We start from the raw sequence: 25,633 nt of genomic DNA, 5'->3' as shown, positions 1-25,633 counted from the left end.
TTCTCTATGTAGATCTTCGTCCGTACTTTTGAAATACTCCATAAAAACTCGATCTGATCCTGCTGATTTGCCATTGCATGAAAACTGAATGGTCAGTGCTGATCAGTGGATTTGGAAGTGGTACTTAATCATGATCTGTGCACAGTTCTATCTCTGGATCTTCGCTTTCCTTTGGTATATTTCCCCATGTTTTTGAAGTGATCTGTGCAACCTTTCTCTTTTTCTGCTTCGCAAATCCTTTCAAATAGTTATATGCTTTTTTTAGTCTCTGACCTACATCAAAATCGTTCAAATTTCTAAAAAAAAATCCATTATTTCTTTCTCCTCGTGTTTCTTAACAGCTTGATTGTATTCCTGCCTACGATTACCGAGCTTGTACTTATAATTCAACATATCAAAGTTCAACAACAACAAAGTTCTTGAAGCTGCCTTCTTCATCCTATTAGCTAAGTCTTCGTAACACTCTTCTACTGTTTTCATATTAGTATAGTTTTTGATGCTATCTTTCGCAGCTCATCTGGATATTTTTTTCTAAATTTCCAGTATCTGTAATAACTCTCTGTTGATTTTTGTAGTCTTGTGATCTTTAAGAGAATTTTTTTCATTTATTTTTGTCCAGTATAAGCCCTACAATGATCATTTTATGATCAGGTTTAATGTGAGTCCAAGCTCCTTTAATAAACCTTATTTTGAATGTCGTTACTTGTGGGCCTTTTGACTTTCTTTGTTGGTGCTCCCTACGTTATGTTAGTGTTGAAGCCTATCACAGAAGAAATATTCTTCAGATTTGCCATGTGCAAGAACACTTTTTTTTCTATCCGGATAATTTTAACTCGAATGTTATCCGTTTAAAATATCATCGGGATAGGGATAGGGATACCATTCAATGGATAATGGATAATGGATAGAGATAAATTTGATGCTTGATCACGCGTCCAAAATCAGTTTCGTGGATTGACAACTCTTCCACTCTTGATCCATATATAGGAACCATGACTGTGTTCTGGCTAATTATGAACATTTATGCTCACTAATCAAACTTATAGATCTTAAACCATTTGCAAAACCTATTAACACACCTTTTTAGAAAAAAACGTGCAACAACTCTTTTCGCTTAAAAAAAAAGTAGACGACCCTATTTTCAATATTTTTGCAATCAAACCTTCATAACATTCCGATCGTAGGAATTCTAGTGGAACCACAGTTTTTGGGATTCATTAGGAAATGGCTAAGCTATGTCAATGCACACTTGCGGCTTTCGAAGGCATCGTGTTCGGAGTGTTAAATACATTCAGAGTTTGATGAACTATTAAGCTCGTATACTTATAACAATGTGAAAATGAGTGCATTCACTAGACCTCTGCATCCGACCTAAGCCCATGAATAACCCAGTTTGGCCTTCCCCAGTCGCTTGAGCTAGAAGTTATGGATTTTCTTTCGGAAAAAAACGAAATCTTTTCTGATTGTAATGTTTATTTAATCATCTTCCCTCCTGTACATTGGTGACAACATGTTCTGATTGTTTGATCTTTGATGCTCGCGATCATAATTCTACCTTCATATGCTGCCTGCCACAAAAACCCGGCCGATCTTATGTTAGCTTAAAAATTAGTCGAATACCTTCTGATCGTTTGCTGTGCGCTCCATTAATCTAGTAAATATCAGACATTACCAATTCTGAGGGTATTAACTGTCCGGAGGCATCGCAGCACTATACCATTAAAAAGCGAGCAATAATAAATTGATAAACAACCAACAAATTGACTTCGTTGATTTTATTGCTCACTTTTTATTTATTTTGTTGTGCTCATTTTTAGTTTTTCATTGCTACTTCTAGAGTTTTAATTGGAAACTCATCAACTTTTCATGGATCAATCAAGGTTTTTTATTGCACAAACATATATTTTCTAATTTTTTTTTAAATTATCCGTTGCAACTTTTCATTTAACTGTTGCTTATTTTCGCAGTTTTACCGATGAAACATTTATTTTCTATTGCTACTTTCCACTTGTCTATTTCTCATTTTCAAAGTTAATTGCTCCTGACCAAGGTTTTCTGGTGGTTATGAACATTTTAAGTGCAAAATGTGCTTTCTTTAGGTGTCGTTTATATTTATGCCTTGCTTCCAAGTCCAAGTTCTTCAAATATTGTCTACGCCCTTGATCATAAAATTTATCTGAGTACCCAAATTTAGGAAAGTATGCTAGCTTGTGATCTTAAAATCAGAATTTATCAAAATTAAGATATATTTGAAAAACTGTAAAATCTTCACAAAATTAAAATTCAAGATCATTTTATGATAAAGATCCTGAAAATTTCACAAAGTTACATTTCAAAGAAAAACTCATTTCAATCTTTCACTTTTCAAAATTTGCCCTTATGACTACATGAACGTAAAAATGTATATCTTCATTAGGGTGCCAATGAATGTATGGGAAAAATATTGCTAGTGATGCTCGGAACCAGTGTTTAGAAATCGTAAAAAAATCACCATCTCAAGATTACGCTTGATTTTCGTTGACAAAAATTAACAAGCAAACATCTAAGGTTGATTTTGCAAGCTCGGAATATCAAGCTAACAAAACTCACCAGCTGCAAATCTCAACTGTGGAGAGATTGAATTTTATGATTATTGCTTTACACCCGAACGCAACCGAAACTTCCATAACGACTAGCAGCAGCCACTTCGTGTCTACCGTCGGTGAAGAGTAAAAAGAGATAGTAAACTTTCTCTTTCTAAGAAAACGATGTGCAACGGCATCATTTTTGTGTCGAGTCAACTCTCAGCTTGATTTTTTGAACGTTGTGAATAGTCTCGCAATATCAAAGAAGCTTGTACAATCAATACCAAGCATGATATTTTGTTTCAATATCACGCGTGATGTTGAGAGCGTATGAGAGCGGAAAAAATATCATTTGGTTGATGATTTTGCCAACACTGCACGGAACTAATCAATTTGGTGCGTTCCTATAATACTGATTAACGAATCAGGGGTGTCAATCAATAATGAACTAACGGCGCCGGTGGTGTAGTGGTAAGCGTGATTACCTCTCACCCCAGCAGGCCTGGGTTCAATCCTAGTCGGCGCCGTCGGGATGTTCTGAGGCATAACATCTCTGATCACGCCTTCCTTCGGATGGGAAGTAAAGCCGTTGGTCCCCGGTTCATGAGTTGATGGGTCGATAGGTAGGGTCCAGGTGTGGGAGCTGCCTTCCTGGCACGTCGGTAGCATTGGTGCTCAGCACGGAAAACAAGATCGACGGAAAAAAAAAAACCAAGGAAAAAAAATCAATAATGAACTAACTTTCGAAACTTGTTCTCTTCCACAACCAAACCATTCTCCTCTTCATCCGTTATAGCAAAGTATTTCAGAATTTGCTTATCTGGCGGCATCTTTTGCATACAGTGTTTTTAAATTTTAATTCAATGAAAATATTGGATTAGTTTCAAATTGGATATTTCGATGTGCAGTTATTCCAATTATAACAGAGCAAGAGTAATGAATAGACTTCTCTTTATGAAAGGCATGCTTGTTGTTGCCTGGTTGGGAGTGGATTCTGTCTGCTCCAAAACTCGTCTACCGAGAGACTGGAGGGAGATCTTCATACATACCTTGCGTATTCTTCTCGTTGACGGGCTGAGAGTACCGTTTAATATCATCATGATTAAACATGCTCCAATGCAGTTCATAATAGTCATAAATATAGTGTTCTGATTAATTGTTATGATATATATAATACAAGATATAGGGGAAATGACGGCTTCGGCATGCCAGACTATTTTCGGCAACCCAAATTGAAACACTATTTTCACTGGATTTTCATACGAAAACACTTCGCTGAATGCATGCAAACGATTCTTTATGCTTTCAGCTTCAATTTGACTATATTTTTACCACTGAGAAAAAGTAATCTAGCAAGGTTTTCTTGAAATGCGACACACGCACTACAAATTGTAGCTGATTTCGAGTTGCCGATAATAGAACAGCAGATTTACATGCAGTTCAAATGGAACGGTTGCCGAAGAAAAACTGGTTGCCGACAATACTCGCTCTCACTAGAGAAGATTGGAGCTTTGTAAAAGCGTTTCAAAACAGTTTTTGACAATTCTTTCGACTGAAATTGTTAGAGCAGCTGGCAGCAAAACATTGTAAACAAACCAATACTGCATATGTGTGCGTTCCTTAGAGAAAAAGGCTATAGAAAGAAGATCGCTGCTTAGGTTGCCGAGAATACGTAAATTCCCCTATATGTGTTTTACATTGCTCCTGCCTTGGCAATTCAGTATTTTAAACAGGTTTTTTTAACCTGCATGTCAGTATAACAATTGATATCTTAAAACTAAAAACTAAAACTAAATCTTATCTAAGTATAAAGGGAATGAATCGTTGCAATTGAGGATTGCAACGATTTTTGCCTGAAATTATTAATTATTTTGTTGGACATTTGTTCTAAAGTCTCAACATTCGAAATTCTATGTACTTCGGTAGTACTGTACCAGGTTGGCAACTTCAAAATCATTTTTAGAACTTTGTTTTGAATCCTTTGAAGGGCTTTTTTCCTGGTAGTGCAACAACTAGACCATATTGGCACAGCGTAGAGCATGGCCGGTCTAAAAACTTGTTTAAATATTAGAAGTTTATTCGTCAGGCAAAGTTTGGATTTCCTGTTTATAAGAGGATACAAACATTTTATATATTTGTTACATTTGGCTTGAATGCCCTAAATGTGATCTTTAAAACTTAATTTTTGGTCAAGTACTAATCCAAGATATTTCACTTGGTTTGACCAGAAAATTGGAACTCCGTTCATAGTGACTATGTGACTACCTACTACTAGCTTTCAACAAGGAAGCTCTAGGCTTATGTGGAAATATTATAAGTTGAGTTTTGGAAGCGTTGCAAGAAATCTTCCATTTTTGTAAATAAGAAGAGAAAATATCTAAACTTTTCTTGCAGTCTGCTGCAAATAATACGAAAACTTCTTCCTTTAGCGGAAATGCCTGTGTCATCAGCGAACAAAGATTTGTGGCAACCCTGAGGCTAATCAGGGAAGTCCGAAATGTAAATGTTATACAATATAGGCCCAAGAATGCTACCTTGAGGAACTCCTGCTCTAACAGGTGGTCGATCAGATTTGGAATTTTGATAATTTACCTACAGAGTTCTGTCTTTTTAACTGACATATTTTCATAATTTCATAATATAAAATGGAAAATTAAACTTTTTCAATTTAGCAATCAAACCTTCATGCCAAACACTGTAGAATGCTTTTTTTATGTCTAAAGCAGCAACTCCAGTTGGGCAGCCTTCAGATTTGTTTGAACGAATTAAATTGGTAACTCTTAAGAGTTGAATGCCCATGGCGAAATCCAAACTGCTCATCTGCAAAAATTGAGTTCGTATTGATGTGAAGCATTATTTTATTTAAAATTATCTTTTCAAAAAGTTTACTTATTGAAGAAAGCAAACTTATTGGACGGTAGCTAGAAGCTTCAGCTGCATTTTTATCCGGCTTCCAAATTGGAACAACTTTTGCATTTTTCCATTTATCAGGAAAGTATGCCAAATGGAAACATCTGTTAAATAATTTTACCAAGAAAGACAAGGTACTCTCTGGGAGTTTTTTGATGAGGATAATTCTATATACCATCATCACCTGGAACTTTCATATTATAAAACTTTTTTCCCCCCAGGAATCATCAAAATATTTTCCCGAGAGAAAATATTCAGCTAATCCCGAGCAACCTGATTCTCAATAGGACTAGTAAGACCCAAAATGAAATTATGGAAACTCTCGAATTGCTTACTAAGTTTCTGAGCTTTTTTTTTCCAAATTTGTGATCAAAAATTTACCACCTTCTTTAGCTTACGGGCCCGAAAATAAATATTTTCGGTACGTTTTTATTTTTCTAAAAATATTGGGAAAAAATATCAAAATTTCAAGAAAATCAGTTTCTTCCTTAGATTTTTGTCAAAAATTGCATGTAAAAATATTTTTTTCTATCCCATCATGAAAAAAATTGGACTCTCAGAAAAACCGAAAATTCGATGTTTTGTGGTTTTTTGAGTCCAACTTTATGCCATAATGACTTATAAAAATTTTTTTTTTGCTCGTAGATTTTCTTTGAGAAATTAGAAAAAATGTGATTTTTTTAGACTTTTGATACCTTTTTTCAATATTTTTAGAAAAATCAAATCGTAATTATTTTTTTCGGAGCGGTGAACTTCCCTTTAAGCGCTGGAATAGGCTCTTGAGGTTTTTCCTAAATTTTTGTGAGTTTCCAAAAGGATTTGGAACTCGGGTCTAATTTAGAAACATTATTTTCAAAAGTTTTGTGCCTCAGGGCAGAGAATCGCTTTTTAATTTTTTTTTTGCAAATCCTGCCAGATAATTTTCATGGCAGGATCGCGTGTTCTTTGATGTTGTCTCCTACGGACATTTTTAAGACGGATCTAGAGCTGAAGATCACCGTCTATTATAATTGAATTGAATTTAACCTCGCATTTTGGTACTGAGGCAGCTCTTGCTTCAACCATAGAAGTAGTCAGAGATTCAAGAGCATAATTAATTTCATCTTTGGTTTGCAAAGGAATGTTTGGATCGAAGTTTTTTTTTTTTTTTTTTTCCTTTGGTTTGTTTTTTCCGTCGATCTTGTTTTCCGTGCTGAGCACCAATGCTACCGACGTGCCAGGAAGGCAGCTCCCACACCTGGACCCTACCTATCGACCCATCAACTCATGAACCGGGGACCAACGGCTTTACTTCCCATCCGAAGGAAGGCGTGATCAGAGATGTTATGCCTCAGAACATCCCGACGGCGCCGACTAGGATTGAACCCAGGCCTGCTGGGGTGAGAGGTAATCACGCTTACCACTATACCACCGGCGCCGTTCGGATCGAAGTTATCTTCCATAAATGTTCGATATTGCTCCCAATCAGCTCTACGGTAATTGAAAGTTAAAAGTTACTGGAAGGTGATCAGAACCGAAGTCAGCATGAGTAACCAATTGGCTACAAAGTCGACATGAATCAGTTTAGACCAAATCAATAGTTGAGGGATTTCTTGCAGAAGAAAAGCATGTTGGGCTGTTCGATATTGAATAGTGTAATAACCTGCAGAACAATCATCAAACAGAATATTACCATTGGTATTGCTTTGAGCATTATTCCATGAGCGGTGTTTTGCATTAAAATCACCAATAATGAAGAATTTAGACCTATGACGGGTAAGTTTCTGGAGGTCACCCTTGAGAAAATTCTTTTGCTGGCCTACGCATTGGAATGGCAAATAGGCAGCTATAAACGTAAGTTGTCCAAATTTTGTTTCAACAGAAACTCCCAAAGTTTCAAAAACTTTGGTTTCAAATGAAGAAAGAATTTTATGCTTGATTCGTCTATGAATAATGATGGCAACGCCACCACAGGGTCCATCAAGACGATCATTTCTATAAATCAAATAATTTGCGTCCTTCTTAACCTTATGGTCAGGTTTAAGGAACGTTTCAGTTATAACGGCAATATGCACGTTATGAACTCTCAAAAAGTTAAATAGCTCGTCTTCATTATCTTTAAGAGATCGAGCATTCCGATTTAAAATGTTTAATGCTTTAAAATCCATTACTGAATTTTAAAGTCATGACAATATTATTAGCAAATTTTACTCCAGTTTGAATAGCATCAAACATGGAGTTATTTTGATTTCTACCCGCTGCAATAGCAGCATAGGTAGCTCCATTTGAGCACTGAAAAGTGCTGTTTAAATTTGTTGTAGCTTTAGGTAGTAGTAACACTTCCTTAAGCAAAAAGCAAATAGATCCGCACGGCAAGAGAGCACGATGCGGACTGACAAAATTATTTCATGATTATATCAACTTCTGTTATAAATAATAACCGTTGATATAATCTTGTTTTAAGAGCTGTGGTGAAATGAGGAATAAGAAATCATCATGGTATTTGATATAAAATTGTTACACAATTTGTTAAAATAAAATTTAAAACAACATTTTAACTCAGTTTGTTAGCATTAGTAGCACAAAAAATGAAACTGTTCGTTTTTTTTTATTTTTGTTTTTTTATTCTTGAGCCGGTAGTAGAATTTAATTTTTTTTTAAGGGCTATGAAAAAGTTTTTCACATTGAATTGGGCTGATAGGGTTAATGTCCCTAATGTCAGCCTTAGTGTTCCTAATATAGGACCCATAAATAAATTTCCAAGGCAAGCATATTTTTGATAATGATAAACTAAAAATTAACATATTCATTTGTATTGTCATTGTTCTACGAAACATTTAAAAACGATCCAGAGATCCATAGGCTAAAGTTAGTGCTTTTTCTCCTATTTTTTAACAGCATTCTCTTCTGATTGGGATGCTAAAATATAATAAATTATTACAGTCAACTCTCCCTTACTCGATCTCTCCTTAACTCGATTCTCCCTAACTCGATGGAAATCCAGGGGCCTTATTTCGCAAGTCGAATCAAACTACCTATCCCAAAGCGACTAGACTGGCTACTATATATTGATTCCGTAAAACCTGAAAATGTTACGTTGGTGATTAAGAATGCACAACTAGCATTATAAAATTGAAATTGTCACTGCAAGACGCTTCTGATCAAAAGGCTTACCTAGATTTTAACTATCTAGGAGCGAGTGAGGGAGAGCAGATGATTTTTTTTTATATATTTTAACATCAATCTAAAACTAGAAAACACTAAAAAATATGTCAGTTCATACCTTTTTTAGTTTTTACCCTGATGGGTTATTTTGTAACAAGATTTGTTATAAATATGATATAACCGTAACAATACTTGTTATATTCTTGATAGTACGTAGAAGATTTCTTGTTATAGTTTAAGTTATTTTAACTACTAACGGTACATGTTTTATAATAGACCATGTTACGAATAATTTTATATCTTAGTAATATTTAGTAATATTAGTATTATTTCTGATACTTCCTTCTGATCGGGTTTGCTTAAGTTTCCTGCCATAATTCTGTTTTAAATTTGTCTATAAGACAAAATGCATAATATGATGCGAAGGAACTCTACTTTTCAATTGACATTAATTCTTTTATTTGACATTGAATTGTCTAGGTCAAAATTAAAGTAGCTCATTTACTTGGGATTACATTTGAAATGCAGTAAAAAGCCAAATTGCTGAAAGAATGCTTTGTGCAAAAACAAGCTAACAGAAAAACGGTTCGCTCAGCTGAATACGAAGCCTATCGATTCGATGATTCAGAACTGACTTTTTGTGCCTACTTGTTATCTAGCAAGATAAACAAGAGATAGTGTTGAATGGAATTTGGAATGAAACGAAACCTTTTAATCAGTTTTTGATAAAAAAAATAAATTCATTCCTTAGAAAATGTTATCAGTAGGCTAAAATTCCCCGTAGTATAATCATAGAGGTAACTCTAAGACTAGATGGTCCCGAAATAACGTTCTCAACTTTTTGGCTCAGCTCTAGTACTCTCTTCGGTTTCAAGCTAATCGAGTCACCCCTCGAAACATAGGAAAAACCAAAAACCCCTCATTTTATCTGTCAAACTTTCATAGCGAATCAAAACAAACATAGTGTAGTACTAGAATTTCAACTAGAATGGTTATGTTGTTGTTATGTTAATCGATTTGCTTGGGACCATAGGCTATTCAAGTAGTGAGCCAATTTAAAATAGTTAGTTTCTACCGGTTGGTAGTACTGTACCAGGGAGGTAACTTCAAAATCATGTTCAGTACTTTGTTCTGAATCAATTGAAGTGCTTTTTTTTCCTGGTAGTGCAACAACTAGACCATATTGGCACAGTGCCGAACGAAGTAGTCTTCTCTCTTCTCCACTGGAGTCGGTCCTGAGCCAATCGCTTCCAGTCGCCACGAACGTTTAGCAACCTGATGTCCTTCTCAACTGCAAAAATCCAACGTGTGCGACGTCTACCCCGGAGTCGACGACCTCTACCGGGTTTATCTGCTGAATATAATCTTTATTTGTCGTTCTTCCGGCATCCCAGCACACCGCCCAGCGCACCATAGTATGCCGTGTTTTATAAGCTTCACTATATCAGTACCGTTATACACTTGGTTCAACCCGTGATTCATGCGACGCCGCCAGATGCCATTTTCTTACGCTCGAAGACACCAAATGCTCTCCGGTCAGTCTCCTTTAACGTCCACGATTCATGGCCGTAGAGGGCCACCGGTAGTATCAGCGTCTTATACAAAGAAAAATTTCATTTCGTTTGTAAGCTACGGGACTTTAGTTGGTTACGTAATCCGTAAAGGCCCTGTTTGCAGCTGCAATACGTCTCTTCACCTCGCGGGTAACATCATTATCACATGTCACTAGTGTTCCAAGATATACAAATTCTTACACTACCTCAAATTGTTCACCATCTAACTCCACTTCCCTACCAAAACCACTATTGCTGCCACGCTGACTACCGGCTACCATGTACTGAGTTTTGGAAGAACTCTACTTCATTCGACCATTCAATGGGAGTGCTATCAAGATGGACCTTGACGTTAGTAGACGGAACAATCCGAAGTGAATTCGAGTGTGTAAACAGAATGGTTTGTGTTTTAACAGCATTGATACAAATCATCCAGCTCTTGAAATAGTCGGACAGAACATCCAGGCCTGATTGTACTTTACTCGCCAGAGCACGGATCACTCGACCCTTATAGATGATGGAGGTGTCATCTGCGAACATTGAAAAGTTACCACCACCCGGCAGTGAAGGAACGACTGACGTGAAAATGATGAATAGGATAGACCCAAGCAGGCTACCCGGAGAGACCCCTGCATCAACGTTGAACGTATCAGAGGGGGCATTGCTCAAGTAGACCTGGAATGATCTTCCCGACAAGTAGTTTTTGATGATCTTCACGAGGTAGATCGGGAAGTTGTATCGATGCAGCTTGTACACTAGGCCTTCTCGACGTCCAACAATGCCATGGCAGATGTATTGGAAACGGACTTGTTCCGCTTGATGATGTTAGTAATCCGTGCGAGTTGGTGGATTGCTGTTTGAGAAAGATGTTATTATCATTTGAAAACACCGGCGGACGGCTGAGTATCAACTTTTCGAATAGCTTCGAGATGGAGGACAAGAGGCTGATGGGGCGATAGCTTTTGGCACTGGTAGGATCTTTGCCAGGCTTGTGTATTGAAATCATTTTGGATAACTTCCAGCATGCAGGGAAGTAGCCAAGCTCCGAACATTTGTTGAAGATAACGGTAAGATGGTTGAAGAGGTCAATACTCAAGTTTTTCAACTCAAGGTTGACTACACCTACACTACACTGCAAAACATGTATGGTACCTCTATACAGGGTGTTTGGTGGCCCGGTTCTTCGTCCAGGATCGATTGTTTTTTATACAGATGGTTCATGATTGAACAATCAAGTGGGAGCAGGAGTAACTGGCCCAGGGATAGAAATATCGGTTCCTATGGGCAGATGGCCAACTGTGTTCCAAGCTGAAATCCAAGCAATTTTAGAGTGTTCCGTTATATGTTTGCGTAGAAACTATAAGAGTTCAAATATATGCGTCATGTCCGACAGTCAAGCTGCTCTAAATGCTTTAAAGTCGGCGACATGTACATCAAAACTTGTTTGAGAGTATGTTCAATCACTTCAAAAATTGTCTTGTCATAATCAAGTCAACTTATATTGGGTTCCTGGTCATTGCGGGATTGAGGGAAATGAAAGAGCTGATGCACTAGCAATACTCGGATCTTCTCATAATTTCATCGGGCCAGAGCCCTTTTGTGGCTTATCGGCTGCATCTCTTAGAATGGAGCTAAAAGCGTGGGAATCTTCAAAAGTGGAGGAAAACTGGAAGAACACTTCCATTGTTAGGCAGTCGAAGCGATTTATTAATCCAAACATTTCTGTGACCCACAAAATCCTGGAACTTTCTAAGAAAGATCATAGTATATATGCAGGTCTTATAACAGGTCATTGTCCGAGCCGTTATCACTTGAAGCTGATTGGAAAACTTCAAGATGATGTATGTCGCTTCTGTGGCATAGAAAAGGAAGACTCGGAACGTTTGCTATCCCAAGTAACATTGCAAGTTTTATTGATGTTTTATAGTTTTTAATTTAGTTGTTCTACAAAACATTCTCCATGCAGTTTCCTAGATTTGTGTCTTTGGAAGTAACCTTGTAGGCTTTATGGTTTCTTCGTAATTATTGATTTAAAACAGCCATAAAAACTTGAGACGTTTTCTTAAAATGCGCTATGGTCACCCTATTCGTTCGTAAGCTCGGCTGTTGCAGTGGACTACGCACATGAAAATTTGGTAGAATGTTATTGTAAATGTTGAGCTTCATTCTTAACTTTCGATTACCGCTCATCTCCTGCGCTGAAAGAAAACGTCACTGCGGAGATGTTTCGCGGTATCGAATATTGCTCAGTCTCAGCAAAAAACGCAACAAGAGGCACCGAATCGGCGATTTCCTGGAGTGGAAGGGAGAGAAGTAGGTAGTGGTAATAAGTCGATGTCCTTTTCAGGGCCACAACATTATCAAGAAAGAGTTTAACGATTAATTTTCTAATGCCTTTCCGACACTTGAATATCGAAAGTTGAATCTTCGCAGGGCCATAGATTCCATTGCATTTCTACAAAACTTATTTCAGCATCGAACTCGTCTTCACAGACTGTGTGAAGAAAAACGATGCATCATCGAGCACAACCCGTTCCGTTCCAAAATCGTCCTCATCACAACCTCCAAAACAACCATCTACCCTGTCGACATCTCGAGTGGATTTCCCGGTTCATCATACCACCTAGCGCTGTTCTACTGATTGGTAATAATATTTACCCGGAGTTCACCGCACTCGTGGTTGAAGCAAAGCGCCCGGCATGCAAACCGCTCATCAAAATCGCCATCGCCATCCGGTACCCATGCTCGGCATAACCATCATTCCAAAACCACAACCAAAACGGCCGTTTTCAGGGCCACCAATAATTCGACAAAGAGTTAGTTTTGAAGACAATTTCTTTCCAGAATATTACAGTTACACTTAAATTTGGGGACTACAGTCGGGGTGTGGGAACGCTGGAAGGGGAGATGCTGTCTGTCTTCGAACTACCAACATCATTCCAAAGCTCCTCCAGGGCGAAAGAGTAGAACAAACCCAACAACATCAGCCCAACAAAACGGCCCTTTTCAGGGCCACCAGACTTTTGCAAAAGAGTTATTAAGGAATATTCCTAAAATATAATATACACAATTAAGTACAACACATAACAGACGTTATCCAACGCCAACCCTGCGGTCGTATCTAGTATACAACCCTTCCAACTTTTTATAAGCCTTATGTGCCTTTTGCTTTCGATTTTTTAAGTTTATAATTCGACTGTTATACCAAACAGGATGTTTTGAGTAACTTTGACGTTTTCTTCTTTTTAATGGAATTTCTTCAAATATTATTTCAAATATTATTTTGTAGAAGACGTCAACAGCAGTTTCAACATTTTCTTCATTCCTAAAAATCGTTTGGCAATTTATGTTACTTAATCTAAATTTAATATTTTCGTAATTTGCAGAATGATAATTAAAAACCTCTTCATACTCACAATCGTAGGGTCTTTTATATTCATGCACAAATAAAGAAAATTCGATTGCTGTGTGAAACGCTTCGTTTTTCCATAATGGATGAAGTGAATCGGTTACACAGAAATCTTCCTGAATATTCGTCAATAACAGATCTAAATAGCAATTTTGATGATTTTTTATATAACCAGATAATAAGACCTAAACAAGCAGTTTTGTCAAAAATAAACTGAAGTGTTTCATGTTCCCCAACGATTGGAAGTAAAATAGTATCATTTTCAGAGTCTGGAATGAAGTCAATAGTACGTTGGTTGAAGTCTCCGTAAATATGAATTTTTACTTCAGGCCAAGACTAGCTGTAATTTCTTCAGCAATATTGAAAAACTTTTCATATGTTTCTTAACGGGCATTGTTGGGGGGAAAATACACCGAGCCAAATATGTGTTTTTCACCAGCCATATGCACTTTCACCCATAAATGTTCAAATTCTCTAAACTTTGTAGCTGCGATGATTTCAGCATTAAATTTTGGAGAAATAGCTATAAGAACTCCACCTCCTGACTTCTTTTCCGACGAATGCAAATCACGGTCATCCCTAAAAACATTGTAATTGTTTCCGAATACTTCCTCACTTCTAACACATTCGTCCCAATTAGTTTCAGTACCCAAAATTATTGCAAAGGAGCAACCTACAATTTTTTTATGGATTTCGTTCATTTTCAATGCACTTCTCATGCGATTGAAGTTTTGGCAATATACTACAATTTCACTTGACTCTAGTTGAGAGGAGGCTGTAAGAACTGCCTCAGTTGTAAAATTTGGTTGGCTTTGAACTAACGTATCGTTATAGCTATTAGTATAAAAACTATTTATCATTCCTTCAAGCTGTTCGGAATTCGTCAAATTGGATAAAATGTATTGTTTCTCGGGTTCGGTAGTGCTATGGTTGATTGCTTCCTCTACGAAGTGCGTCAATGGCGCCGAAAACACGAGTGTTGCGCATAGCATGCCTCACATGATGAAGTAGAACCACATCCAGGTTTCGTCCAGTTGGGTTGATTGCCGTGATTAGGTTGAAATTCGTCTCCTCCCTGAAACTGTAATTGACTGTGGTGGCTTAGAGAATCTCTCTTTTGCTGCCGCTAGAAGAATCCTGTCCGGTGGGAGAAGGCGGTTGCGACCTCCGTCATTGTTGCAGTTATTATTGCTGTGATTGTTATTGTTGCCGTAATCATTCCTTCTGTTCTGGTGAGTGGCAGTGGAGTGAGCATGGTTGTTGATATTATTGCGTGCCTGCTTTTTTCGCTTTCGTGCTTTTTCAGCTTGTTTTTGCTGATTTAATCTATACAGTTTACGATTATCGTATTCTGTCCAGTCAGCTTTCCATACCTTTCTGGAACCAAGAAGGCGCCAGCCTGAGTGATCTATCGCCTGTATACTGTTAATGTCGTTCAACTCGTATTCCAACGAGTCAACTGATTTTGGAGTGCAATTTTTGATTTTGGAATCAATTTCATTTATATTCGCTGATAAAGATTTTAAGCTCGTCTAATATCTCCAAACACAACATCGGGTTGTTATGCATGGGTGAAGCGATGTCTAAAGTTAAATCTTTTATTTGTTTCATATCGTCATTCAAACATTTCAGGTCATCGCCTATACCTGTCATCATTGAGTTCATTGATGACGATATGGTTTGTTGGGAAGCTTGCATCGCTATATTAAATAGCGATGTAATATGGTTTTTAATGGCACTGACATTGCCAGTAGAACCACTGCTTCCAGTTGCCGTCAGCTGTTTTTTTTATATCGACGAGTAACACTTCAAGGCGGTCGATAACTTCGTGTACTATGCTTGTGTTATTAAGGTGAACTGTAGAGCGATGAGTCACCTCTGTGTTTTCATTAATTTGATCCGTCAATTTCGCCTGTTGCTCTACAAGCGAATTAAACTCAAAGTTAGCCGTGATTAAATTTTGGCACGAGCTACAGCACGGCAGCATGTAAGACATGACATCAACCTGGCGTTTTTCATTCCTCCGTAGCGATCCTCGTAGAACAGGTACTTCCACGCAGCCAGCATGAAATTTTCTTGAACATCCAGCACAAGCCCACATTACCGAATCGGTGGCAGAATCTGATTGGCAAATTTCACAATTAGTATTCAAACGAGACGTAAGCAAAAATAGTAAAAACAAAAAAGCACGTGGCCAGTAGCGACTAAAAAACGCGTCCGAACTAATTGACGATCGAAAAATTTTTGAGCAATATAAAGGTAAAAAAAGACCCAAAAAGCACAATGAATTTCCCAGGGAAAATTTCAAAAACGCTCACCAAAAAATAAGAAATGAGCAAGAAACGTATAAAATTATCACCTTGAAAAATAAATTGAGCATTTTATAGGCCATGAAGGTCACTAAGAACGAAAACAATATCTTTTGAAAACCTGCAAATCTTCATCGAACCACAGACAAACAGACATTACACTCTTCTTTTTTTAATTCGCCTATAAGGAAAAATGTATAATATGATGCGAAGGAAACTGTGCTTTTCAATTGGCATTAATTATTTTATTTGACATTGAATAGTCTAGGTCACAATTAAAGTAGCTCATTTACTTGGGATTACATTTGAAATGCAGTAAAAAGCCAAATTACTGAAAGAATGCTTTGTGCAAAAACAAGCTAACAAAAAAAAAATGTTCGCTCAGCTGAATATGTAGCCTACTGATTCGATGATTCAGAACTGACTTTTTGTGCCTTCTTGTTATCTAGCAAGATAAACACTATCTTGAATGGGATTTGGAATGAATCGAAACCTTTTAATCAGTGTTTGGTAGAAAAATATAAATTCATTTCTTAGAACATGTTATCAGTAGGCTCAAATTCCTCGTAGTATAATCATTAATGTCTTAGGTGTAACTAGGATGTTGGGCTAAGGGGAGACACACAGTGGTCGGAGATGGCAACATCACGAATTTAATTGAATTGTCGCTGAGCTGCGGGTGCAATGAAATAAAAGGGATATCGACTAACTGCTTCTCTAACTAGGATTTTAAATGGTTGATTTCATATATTTTAAAGAAACAAAAATGGCAATCGAATAAAACCAATAAAAAGTAATGTTTATTTCTTGATTAATAAACACAATTAGCAGGTACGCAGAGTAGGATCGCACCATTTAACTCGTAAGTTTTCAAGAACCATAGGTACCTAACGTACACTGTATTCATAATCTGCTGTAAATTGGATTTCACGGCTGCAGAACCCGGACTGTTCTCGAACACCGGATTATCCATCGATTACGCAGGATTAGTCGTTCCTCCGTCATTCGATGTCGAAGATTTCGATCGTTTGATGTTAGCCACTCGCTTCATCAAACTAGCTGCTGACGAATATTTCTTTTACTTGACAGGCTACACAGCAGCTTGAGATGGATTGCCTCCGGCCGTGGCAGCACTGTTTCTATCTGAAGCGATTTCCTTCCACACGGATTCGACATACATCCCGGATTGATTCGGATGCTGCTGTTGCTGTTTGCTCCACCGCTTTCGTTATCTTTTTGCACGTTAACCGAGAATGCTCCGGACTTTTGCTGCCGGCAGGCCCCCTTGGTAGCGTTCTGTGACGTAGTAGATTGTAGGAAACTTTGAGAAAAGCTGTTGAAAATTGTGCTTTTAGTGGTGCCAAGCAGGCTTACATCCTTTTTTGAGCTCCAATTCGTCCGGTTTCTGTACGGGTAGAGGGCTGCGTAAATGGCAGGTAGTTGGGGATGTGGATAGTAATCTAACATCATTGATAGCGTTCGAGCTCTGATAGTTAGGATATCGGATCGATTGGACTGTGGTAGATGGTCGGAAGAAGATCTCGCCGCCGTGATTGGTGTATGTGTTGATAGCTGTTCACGTCGGAAGTGTTGAGAATCTCGGCGGAATGGCTGGAAGGGAAATCATTAGTTCTAATTCCGTTCGAATAATGCGATTCGCAATACTTATTAAGCTTCCCACAGGATGGTTTGTTAAGAAGGGTCCGTCAATCTCACTGAAACTGAAACTTTTGATTACCATGGTTTCACTAACCTATTTCGCACTATTTCTGCTATGCTCTTCTATCATCCAGAACAACAAACGTATCAATGAATATGTTTGCCGTCGAGTTATTAACGAAACAGAAAGTCGATGAAAAGAATCGATCAAATTCACTTGCATCCCTGCTTCCAAGTTTGGTTACAAGATTACAACTTTGTGTGGTCGTTGGGGGCGTGTGGTTCTGAATAGGGCGATGAGTGTGCAATATGTTACGCAATTGCATCCGCCTTATTCGCACACGCCCGAAGATCGGAGGTGAATGCCACTTCGACTTGTTTCGTCTACTAACGACTCTCTGTTGACTGTGTTGGGGAAGCAGCAATGCTACATCGACATGTTTCGTCTATAAACGAGTCTCTGATGCATGTACGTAATTGATGGATTTGTCGGTTATTTCGATGCTTTTGGACAATGCTTGACATTTACCACTTTTTCAATAGTTTATTGTTGAAAATCAACAGTCGAAAGCAGTCAGATGCGTAGAAATATTTCTGATCGATTGGTTATATAATTATTGAAATTGGTCCAGGGGCAGCTGAGTTATTAACGTTCAACATCTTTCATTATTTCGTTGCATGTTCCATTTTCGGTTTTCACCTAGTGTTTCCTCATTTAGAAATTACAGACGTAGTCCTACGTAATATAAGTGTAGTTCTCGATTATGATGACTGGATTGAGGAAACCTTACTGTACATTTTTCAAAAAATTTGAATGGAAAATTGGAATAGTATTTATTTCAGCAGATTCGTGAGCTATTTCCTATCGATTGGTGTATTTTGATTTCAATTTCATCTATCAGCAATTCTGAAATTTCACTATTATCTTATTTATAAATCTCTTCCGTTTTAACTTTAATGTTTTCCCTATCTTCAGCCAAAAATTCATATTGAATGCTAGTCTGATGGAATGATTATGTTCTCTCCCAAAAGTACCGTCGAGCAATTTGTTAGCGTTAAATTTTGATTTTTCCTTTCTCTTACATTCACTGTCTATATAACGTAAAAAAAGTTTGTCATAATTAGCTAGAGAAATCCTACTGTTTTTTTGTAAGAACGGCTACTTTAGTGCCATAGATAAGTGCTGGAGCTAATACTGTTTTATATATAGTCTTCCTCAACTCCCAACTCGGATGAAAGTGTTTACAAAAATCTACTATGCACCATTCTGCTAGTTTTCACCTGTCTCTATTGGTTAATTTTCTATTCAGTTCTGCTGTTAGACATACTCCAAGGTATTTAATGCGGTCCCCAAGCCTAAATGTTTTTCCATTTAATGTAACCTGTTCTGGGGGAGTTTTGCTTTATTGTTGGGATATCTAAACATAATCTGGCGTTTATCCTAATTTATACTCAAGCCAACTTTCTGCAACTCTTTTGTGATGATTTTCAATACTGCCTCCATCTTTCTTAAGTTCCTAGCAATAATCAATAAGTAATCAGCAAACGCCAAAATCAAAGGAAGTACTAAACAGCCAAAGTCTAAAAATTTTAATTCAGGAATTTCTTTCGAAACATTGGTCAAACCTTGCTGCGTCGAATAATGAAGAGGGCAGCTTTGCTTAATGCCTTTATCACGTTTAACTTCCTCAGAGTATTGAAATTCCCAAAATACCGTAGTAATTTCGTCTTTAACGCACATCAGAATTCTGTCCACTATTCTTGAGGGAGCATCTAAGCCTTGAAGAATATCCTTAACTGTATCGAAAGTTTTTCTTATATCTAGTGCTAAGACTATCAGGTCGTTACCGCTATTCCAATGCTCTTCTTGTGATCATCAGTTGATCTTTTCGTTGTGAATGATCTGCCTCCGTCGCTCCTGCCTTCTTTGGTATAGGGATTTGTGTTGTCCTGTACCATTCTTCTGGCATCTTATTCTATATGTAGATCTTCGTCCGTGCCTTTCATAAACTCCATAAAAACTAGATCTGATCCTGCTGATTTTCCGTTGCATGAAAACTGAATGGTCAGTGCTGGTCAGTGGATTTGGGAGTGGTACTTGATCATGTTCTGTGCACAGTTCTATCTCTGGACCTTCGCTTTCCTTTGGTATATTTCCCCATGTTTTTGAAGTGATCTGTGCAACCTTTCTCTTTTTCTGCTTCGCATATCCTTTCAAATAGTTATATGCTTGTCTTAGTCTCTGACTTACATCAAAATCGTTCAAATTTCTAAAAAACATCCATTATTTCTTTCTCCTTGTGTTTCTTAACAGCTTAATTGTATTCCTGCCTACGATAACCTAGCTTGTACTTTTTTTTTTCCTTTGGTTTTGTTTTTTCCGTCGATCTTGTTTTCCGTGCTGAGCACCAATGCTACCGACGTGCCAGGAAGGCAGCTCCCACACCTGGACCCTACCTATCGACCCATCAACTCATGAACCGGGGACCAACGGCTTTACTTCCCATCCGAAGAAAGGCGTGATCAGAGATGTTATGCCTCAGAACATCCCGGCGGCGCCGACTGAGATTGAACCCAGGCCTGTTGGGGTGAGAGGTAATCACGCTTACCACTACACCACCGGCGCCGTTAGTAGCTTGTACTTATAATTCAACATATTAAAGTTTTCAACAACAACAAAGCTCTTGAAGCTGCCTTCTTCATCCTATTAGCTAAGTCTTCTTAACACTCTTCTACTGTTTTCATATTAGTATAGTTTTTGATGCTATCTTTCGCAGCTCATCTGGATATTTTTTTCTTAATTTCCAGTATCTTTAATATTTCTCTGTTGATTTTTGTAGTCTTGTGATCTTTAAGAGTATTTTTTTGTCTAGTATAAGCCCTACCATGATCATTTTATGATCAGGTTTAATGTGAGTCCAAACTCCTTTAATAAACCTTATTTTGAATGTCGTTACTTGTGGGCCTTTTGACTTTCTTTGTTGGCGCTCCTCCACGTTATGTTATATTGAAGCCTATCTTAGAAGAAACATTCTTCAGATTTGCCATGTGCAAGAACATTTTAAATATTATCCCTATCCACTTTTTTTCTACCCGCATAATTTTAACTCGAATGTTATCCGTTTAAAATATCATCCGGATAGGGATAGGGATAATATCCAAAATCAGTTTCGTGGATTGACCACTCTTCCAGAAGACCGTTCCATTGTTTTCATGATCCATATATAGGAACCATGACTGTGCTCTGGCTAATTATGAACATTTATGCTCATTAATCAAACTAATAGATCTTAAGCCATTTGCAAAACCTATAAACACACCTTTTTAGAAAAAAAAACGTGTAACGACTCTTTTCGCTTTGAAAAAAGTAGACGACCCTATTTTCAATATTTTGCAATCAAAATAACCTTCCGATCGTAGGAATTCTAGTGGCACCACAGTTTTTGGGATTCATCAAGAAATGGCTAAGCTATGTCAATGCACACTTGCGGCTTTCGAAGGCATCGTGTTCGAAGTGTTAAACGCATAAGTTACTCGGAATTTGATGAACTATTAAGTTCGTATACTTATAACAATGTGAAAATGAGTGCATTCACTCGACCCCTGCATCCGTCCTTTGCCCATGAATAACCCATTCTCTTGAGCTAGAATTTATGGATTTTCTTTCGGAAAAAACGAAATCTTTTCTGATTGTAATGTTTATTTAATCATCTTCCCTCCTGTACATTGGTGACAACATGTTCTGATTGTTTGATCTTTGATGCTCGCGATCATAATTCTACCTTCATATGCTGCCTGCCACAAAAATCCGGCCGATCTTATGTTAGCTTAAAAATTAGTCGAATACCTACTGATCATTTGCTGTGCACTCCATTAATCTAGTAAATATCAGACATCACCAATTATCAGGACATTAACTGTCGGGAGGCATCGCAGCACTATACCATTAAAAAGCGAGCAATAATAAATTGACTTCGTTGATTTTATTGCTCACTTTTTATTTATTTTTGTGTGCTTATTTTTAGTTTTTCATTGCTTCTTCTAGAGTTTTAATTGAAAACTCATCAACTTTTCATGAATCATTCAAGGTTTTTTATTGCTCAAACATATTGTAAGGTACAAACCTTAACTTTTTCAATTTCAATTAGACATGCAAATTACGTTCCCACAAAACCGACCAAGTCATGACCAGACAAAACTATCCCACGACAATAAATTTCAAAAGACATTAACGTTAAGACCCGATCGACCCAAATTCACAAAATGCATGTTTGCAATCCGAGACGTACCCAACAATCCATTCCCACTGTAAAACAACATTTTCCAGAACCAATTTCCTAACACCAAAGACAACCATCATCATTTCACACTTGAGATTTCGAAAGGTTAATTTATTGCCTCAGAACGAACAAGTGACTATGACCATCCTAACTGCATACCTATCATATTCTCACCACACATGAAGAAACCAGAACGGTTGACAAAGAACGAAAACGTAAACGCTGACATCCACTCGAAGCACGCGACCGACGACAAACATTCCCACGGAATAGAAAACTCACCCACGCGACAATACAATTCTCCCTTTCGCGCGCATGAGCTTAAGCCCTCCGAGCGCACGAAAGAAAGATGCAAAATAACAACCAATTAGGATCGAGACCGATTACTCTCTCCGATACATATCCCTCTCCATTCATTATAATGGTGAAGTACTAGATTATTTGAACAACACATTGTAAACATAAAAACCGTTTGGAATAAAGAAATTCACACAGTCTAGACACAGTCTAGAGACAGTCTAGAGACAGTCTAGAGAGAGTCTTGACAAAAGTCAAAACGGAGTTTATGATATCAGTGGATGATGACAAACCCCTAAAAAGGAGAACTCAGTGAAAAAATAGTGAAGTTTGATGTGGCCAAATGGTGCCACAAATGGTGATAAGATAATGTCCAAAATATATTTTCTATTTTTTTTTTTAATTATCCGTTGCAACTTTTCAATTAACTGTTGCTTATTTTCGCAGTTTTACCGATGAAACATTTATTTTCTATTGCTACTTTCCACTTGTCTATTTATCATTTTCAAAGTTAATTGCTCCTGACTAAGGTTTTCTGGTAGTTATGAACATTTTAAGTGCAAAATGTGCTTTCTTTAGGTGTCGTTTATATTTATGCCTTGCTTATGCCAAGTCCAAGTTCTTCAAATATTGTCTACGCCCTTGATCATAACATTTATCTGAGTACCCAAATTTAGGAAAGTATCCTAGCTTGTGATCTTAAAATCAGAATATATCAGGATTAAGATATATTTGATAAACTGTAAAATCTTTACAAAATTAAAATTCAAGATCATTTTATGTATTCAATATCCATTCTCAGATAAAGATCCTGAAAATTTCACAAAGTTACATTTCCAAGAAAAACTCATTTCAATCTTTCACTTTTCAAAATTTGCCCTAATGACTACATGAACGTAAAAATGTATATCTTCATTAGGGTGCCAATGAATGTATGGGAAAAATATGACCCTTGTGCAAAATGTTTAGACCTGTGCGATATTTGAGCTCAATCGGACGTGATTTTAGGTGGCGAGAAATCTTTATTTTCTTTTGCTATTCAGCCTGAAACTGTTTGTAATGATGAATGATATTTTAATATAGGTTTAAAAATTTAGATTGATCCAGAGGCACTCGGTGAAATAAACGAAGCGCTTTTGTACGTGGGTATAATATAGTTTTATCTGATGAATCATCACCGGGTCACATAAATAACGCTTTGAACAATATGGGTGAGTAGCGATAGCATGAATTTCAAAGGTATTGCAAAACCTCAAGGTGCTAGTGATGCACGGAACCAGTGTTATGAAAACGTAAAAAAATCACAATGCTCAAGATTACGCTTGATTTTCGTAAACAAAAATTAACAAGCAAACATCTGCGGTTAATTTTGCAAGCTCGGAATATCAATCTAACAAAACTCACCAGCTGCAAATCTCAACTGTGGAGAGATTGAATTTCATGATTATTGCTTTACACCCGAACCCAACGCAACCGAAACATCCATAACGACTGGCAGCAGCCACTTCGTGTCTGCCGTCGGTGAAGAGTTAAAAGAGATAGCAAACTATACTTTCTCTTTCTAAGAAAACAATGGGCAACGGCATCATTTTTGTGTCGAGTCAACTCTCAGCTTGATTTTTTGAACGTTGTGAATAGTTTCGCAATATTAAAGGAGCTTGTAAAATCAATACCAAGCATGATATTTTGTTTCAATATCACGCGTGATGTTGAGAGCGTATGAGAGCGGAAAAATATCATTTGGTTGATGAATGTGCCAACACTGCACGGAACTAATCAATTTGGTGCGTTTATATAATACTGATTAACGAATCAGGGGTGTCAATCAATAATGAACTGACTTTCGAAACTCGTTCTCTTCCACAACCCAACCATTTTCCTGTTCATCCGTTAAAGCAAAGTATTTCAGAATTTGCTTATCTGGCAGCAGCTTTTGCATACAATGATTTTAAATTTTAATTCAATGACAACATTGGATTAGTTTCAAATTGGATATTTCGATGTGCAGTTATTCCAATTATAACAGAGCAACGGTAGTGAATGGACTTCTCTTTTTGAAAGGCATGCTTGTTGTTGGCTGGTTGGGAGTGGATTCTGTCTGCTCCAAAACTCGTCTACCGAGAGACTGGAGGGAGATCTTCATAGATACCTTGCGTATTGTTCTCGTTGGCGAGCTGAGCTGAATGTGGGTGTTGATTATGCTCTGCTAAGAGTTTTCAAGATACCTCGCAAATGCTTCTCGTTGAAGGGCTGAGAGTACCGATTAATATCATCATGAAATATAGTGTTCTGCTTAATTGTTATGATATATATCTTAGTGTTTTTACATTGCTCCTGCTTTGGCAATTCAGTATTTTAAACAGTTTTTTTAAGCCTGCATGTCAGTTTAACAATTAACACATTAAAACCAAATACTAAAACTAAATCTTATCTAAGTATAAAGAGAATTAATCATTGCAATTGAGGATTGCAACAATTTTTGCCTGAAATTATTAATTATTTTGTTCGACATTTGCTCTAAAATCTCAACATTCGAAATTCTATGTACCTGGAGAGAACTGTACCAGGGAGGCAACTTCAAAATCATCTTCAGAGCTTTATTCTGAATCCTTCGAAGTGCTTTTTTCCTGGTAGTGCAACAACTAGACCATATTGACACAGCGTAAAGCATGGCGGGTCTAAAAACGTGTTTAAATATTAGAAGTTTATTCGTCAGGCAATGTTTGGATTTCCTGTTTATAAGAGGATACAAACATTTTACACGTTTGTTAGATTTGGCTTGAATGCCCTCAATGTGATCTTTAAAAGTTAATTTTTGGTCAAGTACTAATCCAAGATATTTCAATTGGATTGACCAGGAAATTGGAACTCCGTTCATAGTGACTATGTGACTACTACTAGGTTTCAACAAGGAAGCTCTAGGCTTATGTGGAAATATTATAAGTTGAGTTTTGGAAGCGTTGGGAGAAATCTTCCATTTTTTTAAATAAGAAGAGAAAATATCTAAACTTTTCTGCAGTCTGCTGCAAATAATACGAAAACTTCTTCCTTTAGCGGAAATGCCTGTGTCATCAGCGAACAAAGATTTGTGGCAACCCTGAGGCTAATCAGGGAGGTCCGAAGTGAAAATGTTATACAATATAGGCCCAATAATGCTACCCTGAGGAACTCCTGCTCTTACAGGTAGTCGATCAGATTTGGAATTTTGATAATTTACCTACAGAGTTCCGTCAGTTAAATAATTTTGAACTAATTTCATAATATAAAATGGAAAATTAAACTTTTTCAATTTAGCAATCAAACCTTCATGCCAAACACTGTTGAATGCTTTTTCTATGTCTAGAAGAGCAACTCCAGTTGAGTGGCCTTCAGATATGTTTGAACGAATTAAATTGGTAACTCTTAAGAGTTGATGAGTAGTTGAATGCCCATGGAGAAATCCAAACTGCTCATCTGCAAAAATTGAGTTCGTATTGATGTGAAGCTTCATTCTACTTAAAATTATCTT

At 37.3% G+C, this 25,633-nt stretch overlaps 1 protein-coding gene across 1 annotated transcript in view; it reads right to left on the bottom strand.

Moving 5' to 3' along the window:
• LOC135703303 (uncharacterized) overlaps positions 1-17,356 on the bottom strand; it is a 148,891-nt gene extending 131,535 nt beyond the window's left edge. The window contains exons 1-2 of the mRNA XM_065224489.1: positions 17,264-17,356; positions 16,972-17,185 (exon numbers count right to left, since the gene is read on the bottom strand). Coding sequence (XP_065080561.1) covers positions 16,972-17,185; positions 17,264-17,356 — 307 coding nt within the window. The remainder of the gene's footprint in view (positions 1-16,971; positions 17,186-17,263) is intronic.
• Positions 17,357-25,633: the final 8,277 nt, after the last annotated feature.

The sequence above is a fragment of the Ochlerotatus camptorhynchus genome, unplaced genomic scaffold (assembly GCF_037179485.1).
Source record: "Ochlerotatus camptorhynchus isolate MF236.1 unplaced genomic scaffold, CSIRO-AGI_Acam_v1.1 ptg000020l, whole genome shotgun sequence".
Taxonomy (NCBI): domain Eukaryota; kingdom Metazoa; phylum Arthropoda; class Insecta; order Diptera; family Culicidae; genus Ochlerotatus; species Ochlerotatus camptorhynchus.
This window is presented reverse-complemented; position numbering and strand designations above follow the sequence as displayed.